The 17703-nt window shown below is 35.9% G+C and overlaps 1 protein-coding gene across 2 annotated transcripts in view; it reads left to right on the top strand.

Annotated features, from left to right (window-relative positions):
* Window positions 1-17703, top strand: part of LUZP2 (leucine zipper protein 2) — a 423961-nt gene that overhangs the window by 212538 nt on the left and 193720 nt on the right. The window contains exon 3 of one of the 2 annotated variants that reach the window (XM_074372225.1): window positions 17021-17138. In XM_074372225.1, the coding sequence (XP_074228326.1) occupies window positions 17021-17138 (118 nt within the window). The remainder of the gene's footprint in view (window positions 1-17020; window positions 17139-17703) is intronic. The other variant, XM_074372226.1, reaches the window with a different exon arrangement.

Here is a 17703-nt window from a genome sequence, read left to right as displayed (position 1 = left end):
ATTTCAGGAAAAGCTACAAAGAGTTGAACTAATATTTATGCTTTGCTAAGGAAAACATAATAATAATCATTGATCCTTATTTTTCCATTAAAGTTGTTATTATCCTTAATAAGATCCACGCTGACCTAATGATTTGGGGAGTTTGTTTTTTAATCAATCTTCTCATGATGGTAAGCAGTATTTGCCTCTACAGAATCAAAATGGTCCTGTGGCAGTTTGCCTCTTAGAACCCGAAATTGCTGCGCTGGGTGCTGGTCGCTGCCAAATCATGGCATGTTCCATGGTCCCAAAGTTTAGGCTCCATACTAAGTTGTGTGTAAAGTAAATTAACCAGAGTGGAACAGCCTTTCTCTTCCGTGGGATAGGTGGAGGAGAGCTGGAGCCTAGCTACTAATTCAGTCCACCAAACAGCTTTCAGTGTGACTTCATTTGAAGAGAGATTCTTTTCTTTCTTATCCTTAAAGATACTGCTCAGTGTGGTTTACTCAACATAGATCTCTGCTGCCTCCTGTGAGTGCTTTGCTTTTCATGAATGGAGGGAAAATCCTTACATCTTGTAGCACTTCGGAGCTTGTCACAAATGTCCGTCAAAGTATCATTACCATCCATTGCTTACCATGAAAACTGAGCAAGGTCAATGCAATTTGATCAATGTTCTCTTTTTTGCAAATTAACAATATTTCTATCCTAGATTCTAGGGTTTTATTCCTCATATGTTACAAAAATCTAAATTATTATTTCCACATGTATTTTGAAAAATTTCTTACATTATATAAAAGAAAAAAAACAAGATTGTGAATGAATATCGTGTTTCAACTTTTTATCTTGTCATGGCGTTAAGTACTTTGAACTTATATTACCTTGTTAGAATCAGGAATATCTGTCAGTGAGTTGAATGAGTATATATGAGGGAGTTTAAAGTAAGTGCTCTGTGGTATTATTACAATTATTGTTTCACAACAGTATATTTAAATTCATACACGAACTAATATTTCAAGCAATCACATTTCTAAAGAACACAATTATGCAAAATTTTAGTTTATTTAGTTCCATATTGAAATGAATGAAGAACGAAAAAGATTATGGCAGTCTTTAAACTTCCTGAAAAAAAAATCCTATTAAAGGTGACAATGAAGGGAATACACACAGTATGGATGTAATTTGTCTGTAATCAGAATCTCTACAGATATTTTAACCTAAAAAGAAACCTTCAAGCAGATTTTTTGTACACATAATTTGATTATCAAATTTTGAGCTCACATATTTTTAGAATGGGCAGTCATGTCCGTCTACACATAGACATGCATAGACACAAATATATGTGTACTTATATTTACTTGATCTATAAAACTTGAAAGCTCTCACTGTAATATAGGACATTTCTATCTTCTTCATTCTTTTTTCCTCCTTGAAATTAAAATAAAAATATAAAATATAATAAAATGATTCAGCTGATTTCTAATATCAGGAAAAGTGAAGATTTTAAAACCTTTTGACAACTAGTTTTACTCTATTTTAGATTTTTGTATTTAGAGTAAGTTGTTTTCCTTTCAAAAAACCACGAAGAAGGAGGAGATGTGAACATAAACAAGAGAAGGAAATATGAAAGGGCATGTGGTAGGGCATTTCAAAATCTCATTTCATTTTTCCTTATTTTTTTTCCAAGTTTGTTCATCATTTGATGGAAAATAAAACTTATCTTGATGTGAAGAGTAACAGACAAGTTATAAAATTTATGAAATCACAGAACTAGTATTGTATTCTAAGATCTTAGACTAGGGGATTTAAAGATTTGGTTTCAATATCTACTGAAATTGGAATTTCCTCTATATATTTGTTGAGACAAATTGACAATAATAATAATAAAAAAAAAAAACAGCTTCTCCAGTTGAAAACTATTTGAAGCAGTAACTTGATGACAAGATGACATGTGACTTGCCTAGTGTTTAGAACAGAAAGTTGGGGAAAGAAGCTGAACAATTGCAGTGATGATGTTGCAGATGACCTCCTTCAGTTGGAATGTTGCCCACCGACACTGCTGCTCACCTCGATTAATAAGCATCTCCAACAGCTGCTGGACTGTCAAAAAGTGACATTTTACACTTTCAAGCTTGGCTGTTAATTCCATCTGTGTAAACATAGATTCCTAATCCATGATGAACTATGCCCATAATTTCAAATGAAAATGACATATACAAACTGTGGAAATATGACAAACTGACCAGTCAAGATTCCAGCAATGTAAAATGTGAAATATGTGCTCCTAATGCTGAAAAAAGAAAAGGGTCCTAAAGCTGCTGATTGCCTTTTTAGAAAGTGCTGAGTGAAAGCTTAAGCTAAGGTTTGTAACCCCCAGGGTGAGACTGCCTCCTAGGGCAATGGAAATTTTTTCACTATGAGCTGTTCTGTGATTGATACTTGACACTTTTTCCCCAGATGAAGGAAGGAATAGTCATATTCTAAGGCACAGAAGATTGCCTGGAAGTGTCTGTCCTATTTTATAATCTGCTCTCATGAAAAAGATGATGATGTTGATGAAAATGATGATAATTATCCCTTTTCCTAATATTTTGGCTGGAGGGGAATAAAATTCAAATATAATATTTATTGACTGTTGGGATCATATTATTTAATTTATTGTAATGAATGTCAGCCATGTGGGAGTTGCCAAGACTTCTGATCTTCACTTTCATGTGTATTTAAAAAATTCTTTTTGAGTCTCCCTTCCATCCATAGGGAGAGGGAAATCCAGTGTGTCTCTCCCTTTAGTTAACACCAGGACTCTCTGAGGTCTTCCTCTTTTCTAAGGACTGCTGAGATTCGTAAACACTGCGCCCTGCCCTTCTCTCTCTTCTCTCCTTGTGTTGTTTTCTCCGAGTTCTCCAATCTCCCGTGTGTAGTGACCCTAGAGTAGAGGGCAGCCCCACTTTCACAGAATGCCTCCCAAAGTACAGCTAACATGAGATGGAGCCAGGAAATTGTGGACAATGATAGGGTGAGGCACCAGGCACAATTCAGAAACCAATGCAACATTTAACTCTTTATAAGCCAGTCTTATTTTTGAAAACCTCTGTTGCAGCCTGCTACTAGGTATTTCCCATTTCTGGTTCCTGGGCCACCATTTGCTAAATAAGTTCTCCCTCTCTTAAATCTCCTCACTTACCATTTCCTCTTCTCTTCTCTGCTCTCCACTGTAGTAACTCCTTCAAAGGTATCTCTAGATTCTCTTTCTAATTTTTTTTTGTCAATAAAAATAAGCCATTTTTTTTCTTTAACACTGTTTTAGGGTGCATCTTCATACATCCAAGTAGTTATTCAAGGCATATATCTAGAGAAAGAAAAAAAAATCCTGAACACAGGAGACTTCTTCCTATCTCTCAGTGTCTGGACTGTCATGTGACATGGCTATTTCTGGTGCAGTGAAGGCTGAGAAATTACAGGGTGGCATTCACTACCGCTAATGTGGGCAGGTTCTGCAAGTAAAAGAAGGGAGAAGGAGCTGGCTAATGGCTAGGCAACTAACTTTGTCTAACGCATTCCAGAAGGATAAAAAGAGGAGTTTACCTGGTTAGAATGAATCTAAGTATCATTCCAGTAGAAGAGAATAGTATATACAGGGACACAGTGTTATAAAAGAGTACAGAGTATCCAGGAAATGAAACAGAATGTATTTTGACTGGGATACAGAGTGTATAGAAGGAAAATGTCAGGGAGATGAAGCTGAAGAGAGAGGTAAACATAAATTTTTTGTGTGACTATATCTACATTTTTAGTTATCATGTGTCTATTCACACTTAGAAAAAATTATACTTTATCTTAAGTTATGGCTAAGGGATTCTATTTCAAATTTTCCAGTAATCACTAAGAAAACTCCTTCAAGGTAGGAGCCTCCTTTGATGATGGGGTCTCACTACGTAGTAAATACTTGATACAGCTGATTACTGATCAATAAGCATGCACACAGCTTTCCATTGTACAGTCATTCTTTCTGCAAGTGTAGCCATTGGTCCTCAAAAGCAGTCAGAAGGGAGGAACTAGGAATTGTGGAGAGAATTTATTTGGGTGGCTCTTTCCATGCACAAGCAGCGATTATATGGAGAGAAACTCAGGGATTAAACACCTGCTATACTGATTGCCTCTCTCAGCTGCTGGCTTATCAGATCCTTAGAACATGAGAAGTTAAGTAAACATGAGCCAGATTTCAGTCCCCTTGCTATATGTTCCTACTTGGAGAGTCATAGTAATTCACTTCCCTGGTGAGAGGGATTTCTTTTGCTCCCAAGTTAACTATGATTATCATTTACTGAGTTTGACCCATTTAACATTTTAATAGTTCCCTGACACTGTCTTCTAGAGTAAAAGTGAAAATCAGTGGGATGGGATTTCTGAACCATTGTGAAATCTTGAAAGGAAAAAGAAAAAAACTAATATAAATGAAAGGTAGTGATTTTATTATTCTAGAGATGTATTTGGAGTTTGCCTTCTGCACAGAGATATCATGCAGGCCTTACAGCTTTTTTTTTCCCCTCTTGGTTTAGAGTCTCTGACTAGATACAGCTTGCAGAATAGCAGGATCTGAAAGCACTTAGCATATGAGGCTTACAAAATCAATGTAACTCCTATCAGTCAGAGACACCAAGCAGAAGATTCATTTCATGGATCAAACAGAAGGCAGAGCCACGGATTCCTCTACTCCTAGTGAAATATCTGTATAGATACATGAAGTTAATAAAAACCTAACACATTGATCGTGTATTGGCAGGGCTATTTTTCTCTGTGATTAATAGTCTCACATTCCATGCCAATACTATAGAAAGCCCTTCTGAAAATTTCTGCTACTTTCTGAAAATAGCCTAGCTATCCTATTTCCAGATTTCCTTAATCACAAAGGACTTCTACTTTCTCTCCCCTGTTTTGAAGAAGTTAAGTGATTACTTTGGAGAAAATATAATTAAAATCTCCTCCCAACTCAGAAAACAACTCCACCAAAAAAGGAGAGAAAGAAAACAATTTTATTACTGAATAAGCATTAAACCGGAATATGATATGCACCACACAATCTGCTAAAAATTTTTCAGAGGCAGAAAGAAATCTCATTCTTTTATACAGCCAAGCAGATACCACCCATTACAGTTATTAGTTCTCAGGTAAGAGGACTCAGCAGTACCATTTGTCACACATAGCTCATCCTAAATTTATTCAGTTTTTGGGATATCCATCTGCATTAGCTAATTGGCTTCATCCAAAGGAAATAAAAATTTAACATATGTCTATGACAGGATGTGGTTTTGTACCTTGGAGGGAGTTGCTTGCTGAAGTTTGGCTCCTACCCTTTCATAGAAACTGGGAGATAGGGGTGCTATTTTTCTTGATGATTGCATTTCAAAGGAATGGTTCCCAGGTCAGTTGAGAAAGATATTTTTGGGTCTTAAAGTTGGAAAGTGGCTTATTTACCTTTTATGAAGATTTACATATATTTCAAAAAGTCAGAGAAAGAATGTAAGACTTTTCTAAAGTAAATGCTCTGAGAAAGAGGGAGAGGTTCTTTTCCCTTATTTTCAACAAGGAGAGTTAAGGCCATATTTTTAACTTCTATTTGCCCTTATACTACATAGTTAATGCTATTTTTATTCATTTTATCAATTTATGAAATTTAATTTATGTCATAGATGTGAAAATTGAAGCCTAGAAAGTTACAGTGGTTTTTTTTTTTTTTTTTTTTTGATGTCTAACTAGCTAGTTAGTGACTATATCTGGAACCCAAATTTTGATTTTCAAATTTCATATCTAATGAAAATGCTAAAACCTGCATCATGACAGTAATACTTTCTACTTTTTTTTTTAACCTTTTTTTTTTTGTGCTTTCCATCTTTTTAATCTGGAAAGTATTGCTCTAGTAAGAATTTTATTCTGTAAGACCAAGTATCAAAAGATTCATGCAGTGCCTGCATAGCTGTGAGGGACAGTTGTGGGGATGGAGGTGTCTAAGTCAACATGTGTCTTCTTGGATGTGTTTATTTATAAAAAAAAAAATCTAGTGATTTTTAATTTCTTATTTGAAGTCTTTAACTTGAGTTTGTTATACACAGACGCATGGACACATAATTTTATACAAAGGTAGCACAGGCATTTTTTTCCTTTTCCTGTTTGCTCGCCTTTCATCTCCTAAATCCCCTCTCTCTGCAGCCCTCATCTGCCTCTGTTAACCCACTCCATTTCACATTTTTGACCTCGCTATGTATAATTCTGTGTAGGCACACACACACACACATTTGTATATTTACAGGGCACTATTCACTATGGCTAGTGTTAGGTAAACACATCACACTCTTCATTCTTTTATTGCTCAGAACTATTTCATGGATGTCCTTCTAAGTCATCTGGCATTTCTCTAATTGATATGCAGTTTAAACCTGAAATAATATAATGTTGTCAGAGAAAACCCAGGCTGGACAGTAGTTAAAGAGATAAAAACAGATTTTATTCAGGGGCTATTGCAGTCGGGGGAAAAAGAGGTCTCAGTATAGGACAGCGCTCCGTCGTGAATATAGCCTAGACAAGTAGCTCAGGAGCAGATGGGAAAGCACTGAGAGAGAACACTGGGGATAAGGGGGGATCTGGCTAACTCAACTGGACGGGATTCTTGGTGAAAGCAGGCCACACTTGTCAGCAATCACCTGAGCAGTGGTGGAGGATAAGGAACTTTATCTGATACCAAAAATAATGAGATATTGGTGTGGGGGGTGTTCTGGCTAATCTGATTCAGCAAGATTCTTCCAACAGGTGGGTGATACAAGTCTGACAGGAATGAGCGTCAACCTTGAAACCTTGCTGCGAAATGGGCTTAGAGGAATCTGACTAATGTTTGATTAAGGAGAAAGTCTTAGCCATTCTCCTAATTTATTTCCAGATATTTATCTGTGATTAATGCTGCTTTAAATTTATGCTCTTCAGGGCTGGATAAATAGATTCCCAGGTGTAGGGTTGGTGGTAGAAGAGTTGAATATTTTTAGTTTAAATTAATCGTGTCAAAAGACTTGCAATACTTCAATCTTTGACTCTATTTGTATGAGAGACCCTCCTTTCCTAAAAGATACTTTTCTAGACTTCTGCACATAGGGGCACGGAATGGATTCTGTCACACATCCTCATTGGCCTTTGGGTTATTCTCTTAGATTGCCTTGGCAGATCTTGAAAGAAAAAGACTATGTAAATATCCTGGTGGTCACATTGAATGTTGGGTCTCACACAAAGAAAAGGAAAAGAGTGGCTTCAGATAACACAGATGCCTCTTCATAGAATTTTCTGTGGACTTTGAGCCAAAATTCAGAGGAATTTTATAGCTCTCTTGAATTTTCTGAGGGAAAGCAGTGCAAATGATTCCCAGGATATAATTCCCTGTAGTCCCCAATTTAATCTCCCAGCCAAGCCAAATACACGTCACTCACTCTTATTCAATCTTATTCAGTCTTATTCTTGCCTATGAATAAATAAGAATCTACACTTTGGAATAGCTTTGAAAACAGGGGTGGGGGATAATTAAAAATCCTTCTTATTTTTGATATATTTTTGAGTTGGAAATATGACTATGTATATTCCTAAATTTATCTTCCTCGGTGATTCACAGAGCAGTAAATTTCCTATAGAAAGTATTCAAAACTCCTGAGCGTGGCATTCAAGAGTTTGACAATTTGAATCTTACCAGCTTCTTCAGGTTTTACCCCATAGCCCAGTAAGTACCTTATATGCAATTTAGATTTTATTACTCACTGATTTATAATTTATATGCACTCAGCACTTCCCCATTTGCATTGACATTATTTATATTGTTCCCTTTGCTTAGAATATCTTTTCCCTTTATTGCATTTAATAACCCTATGCATCATTCAAGCCCCAACACAAATATCTTTTCTTCCATGGAATTTTCCGTGACTTTATAACCTGAAGTTGCTCTCTCCTAATGACTTAGTCCATCACATTTTGCCATGTTATCCTCATTTCCATGTGTGTTCTATTTTGCCTGTATATTGCAAGCTACTGGGTTAGGGATAATGTATTGCTAATGTTTGTAATTTTTTTCAAAGTTCCCTACATGTAGAAGGAACCAAGAAAATATTTCCTCGGTTCATTTATTATAAAGAGACCACATAATGCAATATTTTGTCATCAACAGTATCTAGGGCTGAAAACTACTTACATAGTATTCTATCTTTGTGACCTTGGCGAAATTAATCTGAATCTCTTCTTTCTTGCTTGTGAAATGGACATAATGTCATTTACACTTTAGGATAATTATGAGAATTTGTGGGTTCGTCACCATTTGTGGGTTCTGGCCAGAAGTCCCACCGAGACAGAATGAATTACTCAAGACTCTGGGAAAAAGTCAAGAGAGCGAGAGGGAGTTGGGAGCCAACTCCATGAGCCTCTCAAATCTCTCATTCTTATTGAGTACAGTCGAAGCAGGAATTTAGGGAAGGACAGGGTGGGATCACAGTGAGTTCAAAGGCTTTGTTTATTGTTGGTGTTTGGCTCAAGGTTAGAAGACCCTTTTTGGTGAATCATAATCGTGTTAAGCCTTTCAGCTTATCAGGGCGGAACTTATGAGAATCAGCTGCTTGACAAGATTTTCCTGAGCTCAGGCGGCTGTCCCTGTCTTAGGTTGCCCCCTTAGGGGATCTTACCGTCATTGGCTAACCAGCCTTCTCACTTCTGAGTCTGCAGCTTTTTACCATTCCAGCCCAAGGCTGTTTTGGAGATAGAAGACTAACAGCAGGCACGCCCAGAGTTTATAGCCAGGGGCCTGGTTCATTGCTAAAACCTCAAGGCAGTTACTAAGCACATCTTTAAGGAGATATAAGTGGCTGGGATTGTTACAATTTGTTAACCCAATCATGGGCTCCCACAAGAATTAATATGTGTAAAATGTCTGCCACATGTCTGACATACACTTGTGCATAATAAATATTAGATATTACTTTTTAAATATAATTAACAAAATGATTCTTTATACACAGGCAGAAATGCTGCAAACAGGTTGAATGAGGTTGTTTTTTCTGCAGTCATTGTTTTTGTTCTTTTTTGAGGGGAAAGCAAACCTTGATATCTAATACTAGTGTTTTGAGTTTTATGAGGTTTAAATCTGAAGGCACTTAAAACACTCGTAGCATTTTTTCATTTAAAAAAATCTAAAAAACAATTAAAATGAGATTGAAACATTAAAAGACAACTCCATGATAAGCATCACTGAATTTATTGTATAAATTAATCTATAAAAGCTTTTGCACAGCAATTCATTTAAAAAAAATAGTAACTCTAATGATAATCTGTAAAATGAAGAGTGGGAAGATAACATAACATGCAAATTCAGAAAAGGAAGGAATTATATTGCTCTAGAAGAAGACTTAATGGAGGAAGTGAGATATGGTAATGTTTCTGTCTAGATTGACAGAGAGTAAAAGCCCTCCTTTAAAGGCCGACATAAGAGTTCAAGAGAATGCTAGAAGTGAGAATGCATTCAGCAAACCTACATTTATTAAGCATTTCACAGTGTGCTATCAAGTGAAAGCAGTCTGGAATTAAGAAAATTGTTAATTCAGAAATCGATATCAACCTTCGAAATGGAAGAAAATATTTGCAAATGATGCGACTGACAAAGGTTTAACTTCCAGAATGTATAAACAGCTCATACAATTTAATAACAACAACAACAAAAAGCAACTCTATCCAAAAATGGGCAAAAGACCTAAAAAGCAATTCTACAATGAAGACATACAACTGGCCAATAGGCAAATGAAAAAGTGATCAGTATTGCTAATTATCAGAGAAATGCAAATCAAAACTACAATGAGGTATGTCAGAATGACCATAATTCAAAAGTCCACAAATGATGAATGCTAGAGAGGGTGTAGAGAAAAGGGAACCCTCCTACACTGCTGATGGAAATGTAGTTTGGTGCAGTCATTATGGAAAACAGTATGGCGATTCCTCAAAAGACTAAAAATTAACTTACTGTATAATCCAGCAATCCCACTCCTGGACATATCCAGAGGGAACTCTAATTTGAAAAGATACATGCACCCCAACGTTGATAGCAGCACTAAATACTAGACGTGGAAGCAACCTAAATGTCCATCAACAGATGACTGGATAAAGAAGAGGTGGTATATTTATACAATGGAATACTACTCAGTGATTAAAAAAGAATAAAATATTGCCATTTGCAGCAACATGGATGGAACTGGAGATTGTCATTCTAAATGAAGTAAGCCAGAAAGAGAAAAAAATTACCACATGATATCCCTCATACATGGAATCTAAAAAAAGAAAAAAAAAAAAAAGAGAACACTAACTCATTTACAAAACAGAAACAGACTCACAGACATAGTAATCTTATGGTTACTGGGGGAAAGAGGGTGGGAAGGGATGAATTTGAGATTTGTGAATAGTAGCCACTATATATAAAAATAGATTTAAAAACATTTTCTTCTGTATAGCACAGGGAACTACACTCAACTATATTCAATATCTTGTAATAACCTTTAATGAAAAACAATATGAAAATGAAAAAAATATATATCAAATAATTATAATAAAAATCATGAGCTGGAAAAAAATCTACTGCAGTAAGAATGCTTTAGCCATTAAATCTTCAGGTACCTTAAAAGTGAAGGCAGAAGGGGCTTTATTTTATAGTAATAAGTGGGTGTGGGGAAGTGGGGTGAATAAGTGATGTGATCAGACAAGTGAACGGGAGATACTTCTTCATCATCAGCTGATTCTCAGAAGGAATTGTTAAGTTGGGGAGAGGTGGTATGGTGTTCCATGTTTCAGTGCTTACTTAAGCTCAAGATGGGACAAACTTCAAGGGGCTTTGGAGCAGAAAAGAAGCCTGGTGATAATTTGTTCATTTGAAGTAGCAGTCATGTTTTTTCCAGATTGGTCAATAGAGACAAACAGTCCAGCTTATTAATCATTAATGAGACAAAAAAATGTGAATTTGGATAATATATGTTTGACTTTGTCACAGGTGAAAAAGGATGTCATCTCTGAGTCTTATCTAAGTCATATGGGGAGGATGGTTCTCGGCAGTAAGGAATTTCCTAGAACATAAGTGTTTGGAGGCAATTTCTTAATCATTGATAATTTTCAGAAGCACAGCGCTCAGAGCTCAGTTCAACATTATCAGTAGAAAATGCTTCACTACTGCTACAGTAGTAGTGCTAGACAACATTTATGCAAAGATTTCAATCTTATGGTGAGACATACATAAATAATATACAGTTAATATAAGTTGAAACTTTGAAGACAGGTTGAGAATAGAGAAGAAAGTAGCTTGATATGGAGGTTTTGTATTTTAAAATAAAAAATGGTGAGACTCTGTTGAGTATGATGGTTTCTGAGAGTCTTGGCTCCCAAAAGGAAGAATTGAATATATGATTACTTGGGAGACTTATTTTAATTTCAGTTTCATTTAATTTATGCAAATGAAAACAGATAAAAACATAGTTAAGTATTTTCAAGAAATTCTCCTTAGTTGCTTATTAATCAAACACAAGACATAAAAGATGAAAGAGACAAAATCCGAGCAAAGGAAACCAAAGGAAAATAAAGATAGTTTCAAGCCAGAAGGCAGATGGTCTTGACCTTGACATAGCCAGAGGGGCCTCTGGTATTTTGAACTATAAGTTGATCCAAATAGAACTTTAAGTTTACAAAGTCTGATTTGAAAGCAGTGCATTAAATGGGTTGGAGAGGCAAAAAAAAAAAAAAAAAAAAAATCAGTTAATATAGTGCTAATAAATTTTAGATAATGAGGACCTGAACTAGGACAGTAGGATTGGGTAGTTGCAACTAAAAGTGTTCAAATATTCAGAGTTGGAGAAGAGTTGGAATTCAGTTGAGCAACTGATTGCCTTTGAGAGCTAAAGAAAATAATTAGTTAAATAATAACCCCCAAACTTCCATCTTTAGTAAAGTTGGACACATTTGTTGTTAAATAATTTTGAAGCCAATGGAAAAACTGGAAAAAATGTCCAAAAAAATCCCTTTAAAGGCATTGGAGAACCACTAATGCTCAAGTTAGCCAGTCCCTAAGAAATGAAGTGCAGGAGGTTAACCCAGCAACTGGCATTATGTAATATATCATTTGCAAATATGATCATAACCATTCTTCTCCCCTACATACATGTCATTTACAAAATGACTTTCAAGCTTTTCCCATCAAGAAGTGAAATGTATTTTTCTGCCTCTTGAATCTGGACTGGACTTGTGACTTGCTTTGTGAGCAATACAGTATGGCAGATGTGATATCTTGCAATTTCATGATTAAACCTGGAAAAAAATACTCCTTTACCTCTGCTAATTCTCTTAGAACCCTGACCAGCTAAAATAAGAGCAAGCCCAGGCTAGCTTTCTGGATGAAGAGAGACATATGGGCCTCTTGCCTTCAGTGGCATGTTGGCATCACATCAATCACAGTGCAGAGCTGTTTGGTTGACCAGGAAATAATCACAGAAACACGAGTAAACAAGTTCAGCCATGAAGAGAACTGCCAACATGAGAAAACACCTTAAATGTCCAGTGGTAAAATATATGGCAGCACAGGCATAATGGATTGTAGTATGTGTGTATGTGGATAGAACTCTAAGGCAAACAAGCCAGTTGCAAAACATGACTGCATGTCATTTTTTTTTTGTTTTATGTTATAGGAAAAAAAGGCATGTATTGGAAAATAAATATGCATGCATTTGTAAATGTAAGAAAATCTGATAAGATGCTAACCTATGCTTCTGTTAAGGTAGGTTACTTCTACAGAGTAACCTGTTTTCCCCTTTCGAGCCTTGAATGATTGAATCTAGAGTGGTTCTATAGATGAAAAAATGCTCAGTATCACTAATTATCAGAGAAATGCAAATCAAAACTGCAATGAGGTATCACCTCATACCAGTCAGAATGGCCATCATTCAGAAGTCCACAAATGACAAATGCTGGAGAGGCTGTGGAGAAAGGGAACCCTCCTACACTGCTGGTGGGAATGCAGTTTGGTGCAGCTACTGTGGAAAACAGTATGGAGATTCCTCAAAAGACTAGGAATAGATTTACCATATGACTCAGGAATCCCGCTCCTGGGCATGCATCAGGATGACACCTGCACCCCAATGTTCATAGCAGCACTATTTACAATAGCCAAGACATGGAAACAGCCTAAATGTCCAGCAACAGATGACTGGGTAAAGAAGATGTGGTATATTTATATAATGGAATACTATTCAGCCATAACAACTGACAACATAACGCCATTTGCAGCAACATGGATGTTACTGGAGAATATCATTCTAAGTGAAGTAAGCCAGAAAGACAAAGAAAAATACCATAGGAGATCGCTCTAAAAACAAAAAACAAAAAAAACATAAATACAAAACAGAAACAGACTCATAGACATAGAATACAAACTTGTGGTTGCCAAGGGGGCGGGGGATGGGAAGGGACAGACTAGGATTTCAAAATGTAGAATAGATAAACAGATTATACTGTATAGCACAGGGAAATATATACAAGATCTTGTGGTAGCTCACGGTGAAAAAAATGTGACAATGAATATATATATGTTCACGTATAACTGAAAAATTGTGCTCTACACTGAAATTTGACACAACATTGTAAAATGACTATAACACAATAAAAAATGTTTAAAAAAAGTATAATGGTGCTATTTTTTTTCTAAAAAATTGTATCCTCATGGTTCTCAATGTATGTGCCAGAAATAAAGGAATTTAAATTGGTTCTCCTTTCCTCCCAAAGTTATTTGAAGGCCAAATATGATAATGGAATTAAAGATTGATTATAAATAATGATAAAGGAAATGCTATTCATAATTTTATTTAATGGCAAATAATAAATGGAAAATACATCTAGTACTGAAAACTTTGATATGCAGCAGTGATGGAAGAAGTAGCATACAACAAGTTCTGTGACAGTCACAGTGAACATTTAGCTATAACAAACTCCTAGCCAATCAGTATGTTCTTACAGTATAATGGCAAAGACGTTGGACACTGAAGATACCACTTCCTTAACATTTTCTTGAAAGTTACTATTCCTATGACTTAATTTTTCAACTGTAAAATGAGCTTAATACTAGTGCTGTTTAATCTTAGTGCTTATCTCAGTGTTGTTTTGAAGATTAGATAAGTGAATATATGTATGACCATCTTACATCAGCCTAAAAGTTAAACGTTACCTTTTATTTGGCGGGAGGACTTGAGCTGGGATGACAGCCCATCACATGGCTCTGAGGGACTGCTCCGAAGAGGTAGGGGAGGAGCTAGGATAGATAGGAGCTTTACAACAAAGACCAGGTAGTTGGAACAATAAAAGATTGCTTGTTATCTAAAGAAAACCAGGCATCTCAAGTTAAAGAATTTAGTGCTTTTCTATGTATGGGAGGAAGCAAACATTTGGGCTCACTGAATTCATTCCTTTGACAAGCAACTAGCTATCTAGGGCCGGTATCCTGTCCTGATTCTGAGTCCGCTCAGAGGGCACCATTGTGAGTGGCTCCCGAGGCTGGGCTGCAGGCCCATCCCCACTAGCGGGTGGCGGCAGCCGCTGATGACTTGGTTTCAGCATTCTTTGTTTACTGATATGTTTGCAGTATTTTCACTCACATTGCGGTATTTTCGTTCACACATGTAATACATTGTCAATGTGTATTATCTAACACTGTGATTTATTATAGTCACCTAAGGTAATTTTGGAGATGTGTTTATTGTCAAACGTTCAGGAGAAAAAAGTAGGTCATGAAGTAAAGTTGTATAATTAGAAGTAAACGACAATGTGCTTTGCTTTTCATTAACTGACTTGACATTAGTGAGACTGCAAGGAAACCTAGGGCATTAATACGTGTCTGGTTACTGACTGGTTACTCTTCATCAGTGAAAATCTCAAGGCCAGAGAGAAATATTGAGGTTCTTGCAAAGTGGAACATTCCAATTTCCTTCTAACAAGAAGAATGTGAAGAGTACTAGAAACCTGCATTTAAAAAATGAGAAAAGGCAAAGAATTGTAATAGAAACCTATTAAAGATGGCCTGCATCTGTAATAGGATGGACCCAGTTCCTTTATAATTTGCAGAAAGGCTGTGAATTCATCAAATTTCTCATTAAAACTTTTATATGTTTTAAAAATTAATTACCTACTATGGGTTCAAAGATTTACACAGATTGCTCACTCTGTAACACATAATGATCTGGGTGAGGTGAATGTAGTAGCATTGCATCTTACAGATAAAGAAACTAAGGATGAGAAAGTTTGAGCCTTTTTCTCACAAGTTTAAAATTGAACTTGTCCACCAGCTTTCATTAAAAAACTGTTCATACTATGAATTGTCTCTCAAAGGAGGGCTGTTTTCTAAACCAGAGACATGGGAACATTAATAACTAACTCTTTTCCCTGTAACACACACATACAAAGTAATTGTTTAAAATTATATGTTACTGATTTGATTTTGTATGTTTTGCTAAAATCAGTCCAAGCTTCCCTGTCTCCACTGCTTCTAATCTAATTTAGGACACCACAGTCTTTTCCCTGGAATATTGCAGTGGTAACTTCCTTAACAGACTCCTTTACTCCAGGGAGTGCCTTCCAATGCATTCCCCAGTCCTTAGCCAGGGAAATCTCCCCCGAAACATAAAGCTGACCATGCCAGTCCCTGCTTAAAACCCTTCAGTTACTCCCCCTTGTTTTCAAAACAATGCCCACATTCCTAACCATCATTTAAGAGTCTGGCACTTTCGCTCATGCTTTCCACATCCTAATTTCAGCAGCAAATTTCTCAACCCCCATTTACTATTCCAAACCTTTTGACATTTATGCACTTTTTAAATTCAGTAGACTTATTTTCATTAGTATTTACACCTGCTTTCCTCTCTCATATACCTAATTTCTACTTATCTTTTCAAAGTGCATATTATATATTTTATATTACTTTTACCAGGAAGTCTTCCCTGGATTAGCAACTCTAATGTCTAATTGCCTGTATGTCCCAATTAATCATTTTTAAGCTTCCCCTATTCAGGTATAGTTCTAGGCTGTACTGGAAATATATGTTTCCATGTCTACATTCTTCCCTTGCACGTACATATTTGCCTTAACATACACAAACATATTCACACACACATACACACAGACTACTTGTTCATTTATTCCTTAAAAGGATCTTAAGGTAGTAACTTACATTTTCTGAGCCAAATTCTTTTATGTTGGAAAAATTAAAATTACAGTACCTTATAGTCTTGCAAAGACCATACAAGAAAAATGAAAAAATATGTGTGTATGTATGTATGTATGTATATATATATACATATATATATGTATATATATTGTGTGTGTGTGTATATATATGATACTGAGATAAATAAAACTTCCATGGTAATAGTTAACAAATTTGTTCAAATTTCACTTTAATTACTCTATTTATGGACTGATTTTTAAGAGTTATTTTGCTTCTTCCAATACTTTTTAATGGCAATAATGATTCTTAGATACATTTGGAAAGAGGTGATTTTTCAATGTATTTCCTTGCCTATAACCAGGGTGAAGCAAGGCCCCTCCATTCTGTTTTGGTTCAGCCTCCAAATTTGTCCCCCTACTGTCAGACCCTGTCTCCATCTCTAAGATACATTGGTTCAAGTCATATCTCTTGATGGAAAACTTCAAGGAGCTTAGAAAACAGTGTGGAACACCACAGAAAATATCTAGTTTCCAAGAGGTGTCTGATAAACTGCTCTAGAAACTCTCGATAGCCTGAGTAGTCGTCAATGCAAAATGAAATCTTTTTTATAAAACTAGCTTTTCAACGTTCCTTTTTTAGACAAAATAATAAAAACAAAGCATCCTAGTAATTAAGGTCTCAAGTCATCTAGATTTTGCTGAAGATGCAAGGGTTTGTGATTATGGCCGAAGTGGTTGGAGCCAAGTGGAAGCGTTTGGGGGGCTCTCATGCCTTTTCTTTCTGTGTTAGACAGGACTATGAAGAGCTAGAGAAGCAGCTGAAAGAAGTCTTTAAGGAGCGAAGCACCATCCTCCGTCGGCTGACAAAGACATCAAGAGAACTTGACGGAATTAAATTCAACCTTCAGGTGAGATGAACGCTAAATTTCTCAGCAACAAGGGATAAGGAGTCACCTGGTTTGTCTTGGCAGATTAACATGTAAAGACTTCAGCATTTTCTTAACCAGTTTTGAACATATTTTGGGGCTTGAACATGGGAGTTATTATTTATTATTATATGAGCTTTGAAGAGAAATGTCATTTGAAATGCAGTCTGGGAATCTGTGGTTTGCAAATTCAGGAATGAGAAAATTGTGCTTGGCAAAGCCATCAATTTCTCATAGTTTCTAAGGTAAATTTGACCCCAGTGTTTTTTATATTACAAAATGGTGAAAAGTAATTATGACCAAGAGTTAAATGAATATAGACATGATCTCTAGAAGAGAACTTTAATTTCCACAAAAGATAGTTCTGAAAACTCTTTAATAAACCTCATTACTAAAATGAGTAAATGCCTTAGAAGGGAGAATGTCATCTGTGAAAATGTATTAGCACTCAGCGAAGTCTCAGTTGAAAACCAAAGACAAGATCTATATCTGATAAAAAAGTTTTTGAAATATCTGAGAATATATTTTAATATTTGCCTTTAACATT

Source organism: Camelus bactrianus, chromosome 10 (genome assembly GCF_048773025.1).
Source record: "Camelus bactrianus isolate YW-2024 breed Bactrian camel chromosome 10, ASM4877302v1, whole genome shotgun sequence".
NCBI lineage: Eukaryota > Metazoa > Chordata > Mammalia > Artiodactyla > Camelidae > Camelus > Camelus bactrianus.
The sequence above is the reverse complement of the archived record's forward strand: the minus strand, read 5'-3'. Positions and strand labels throughout refer to the sequence as shown.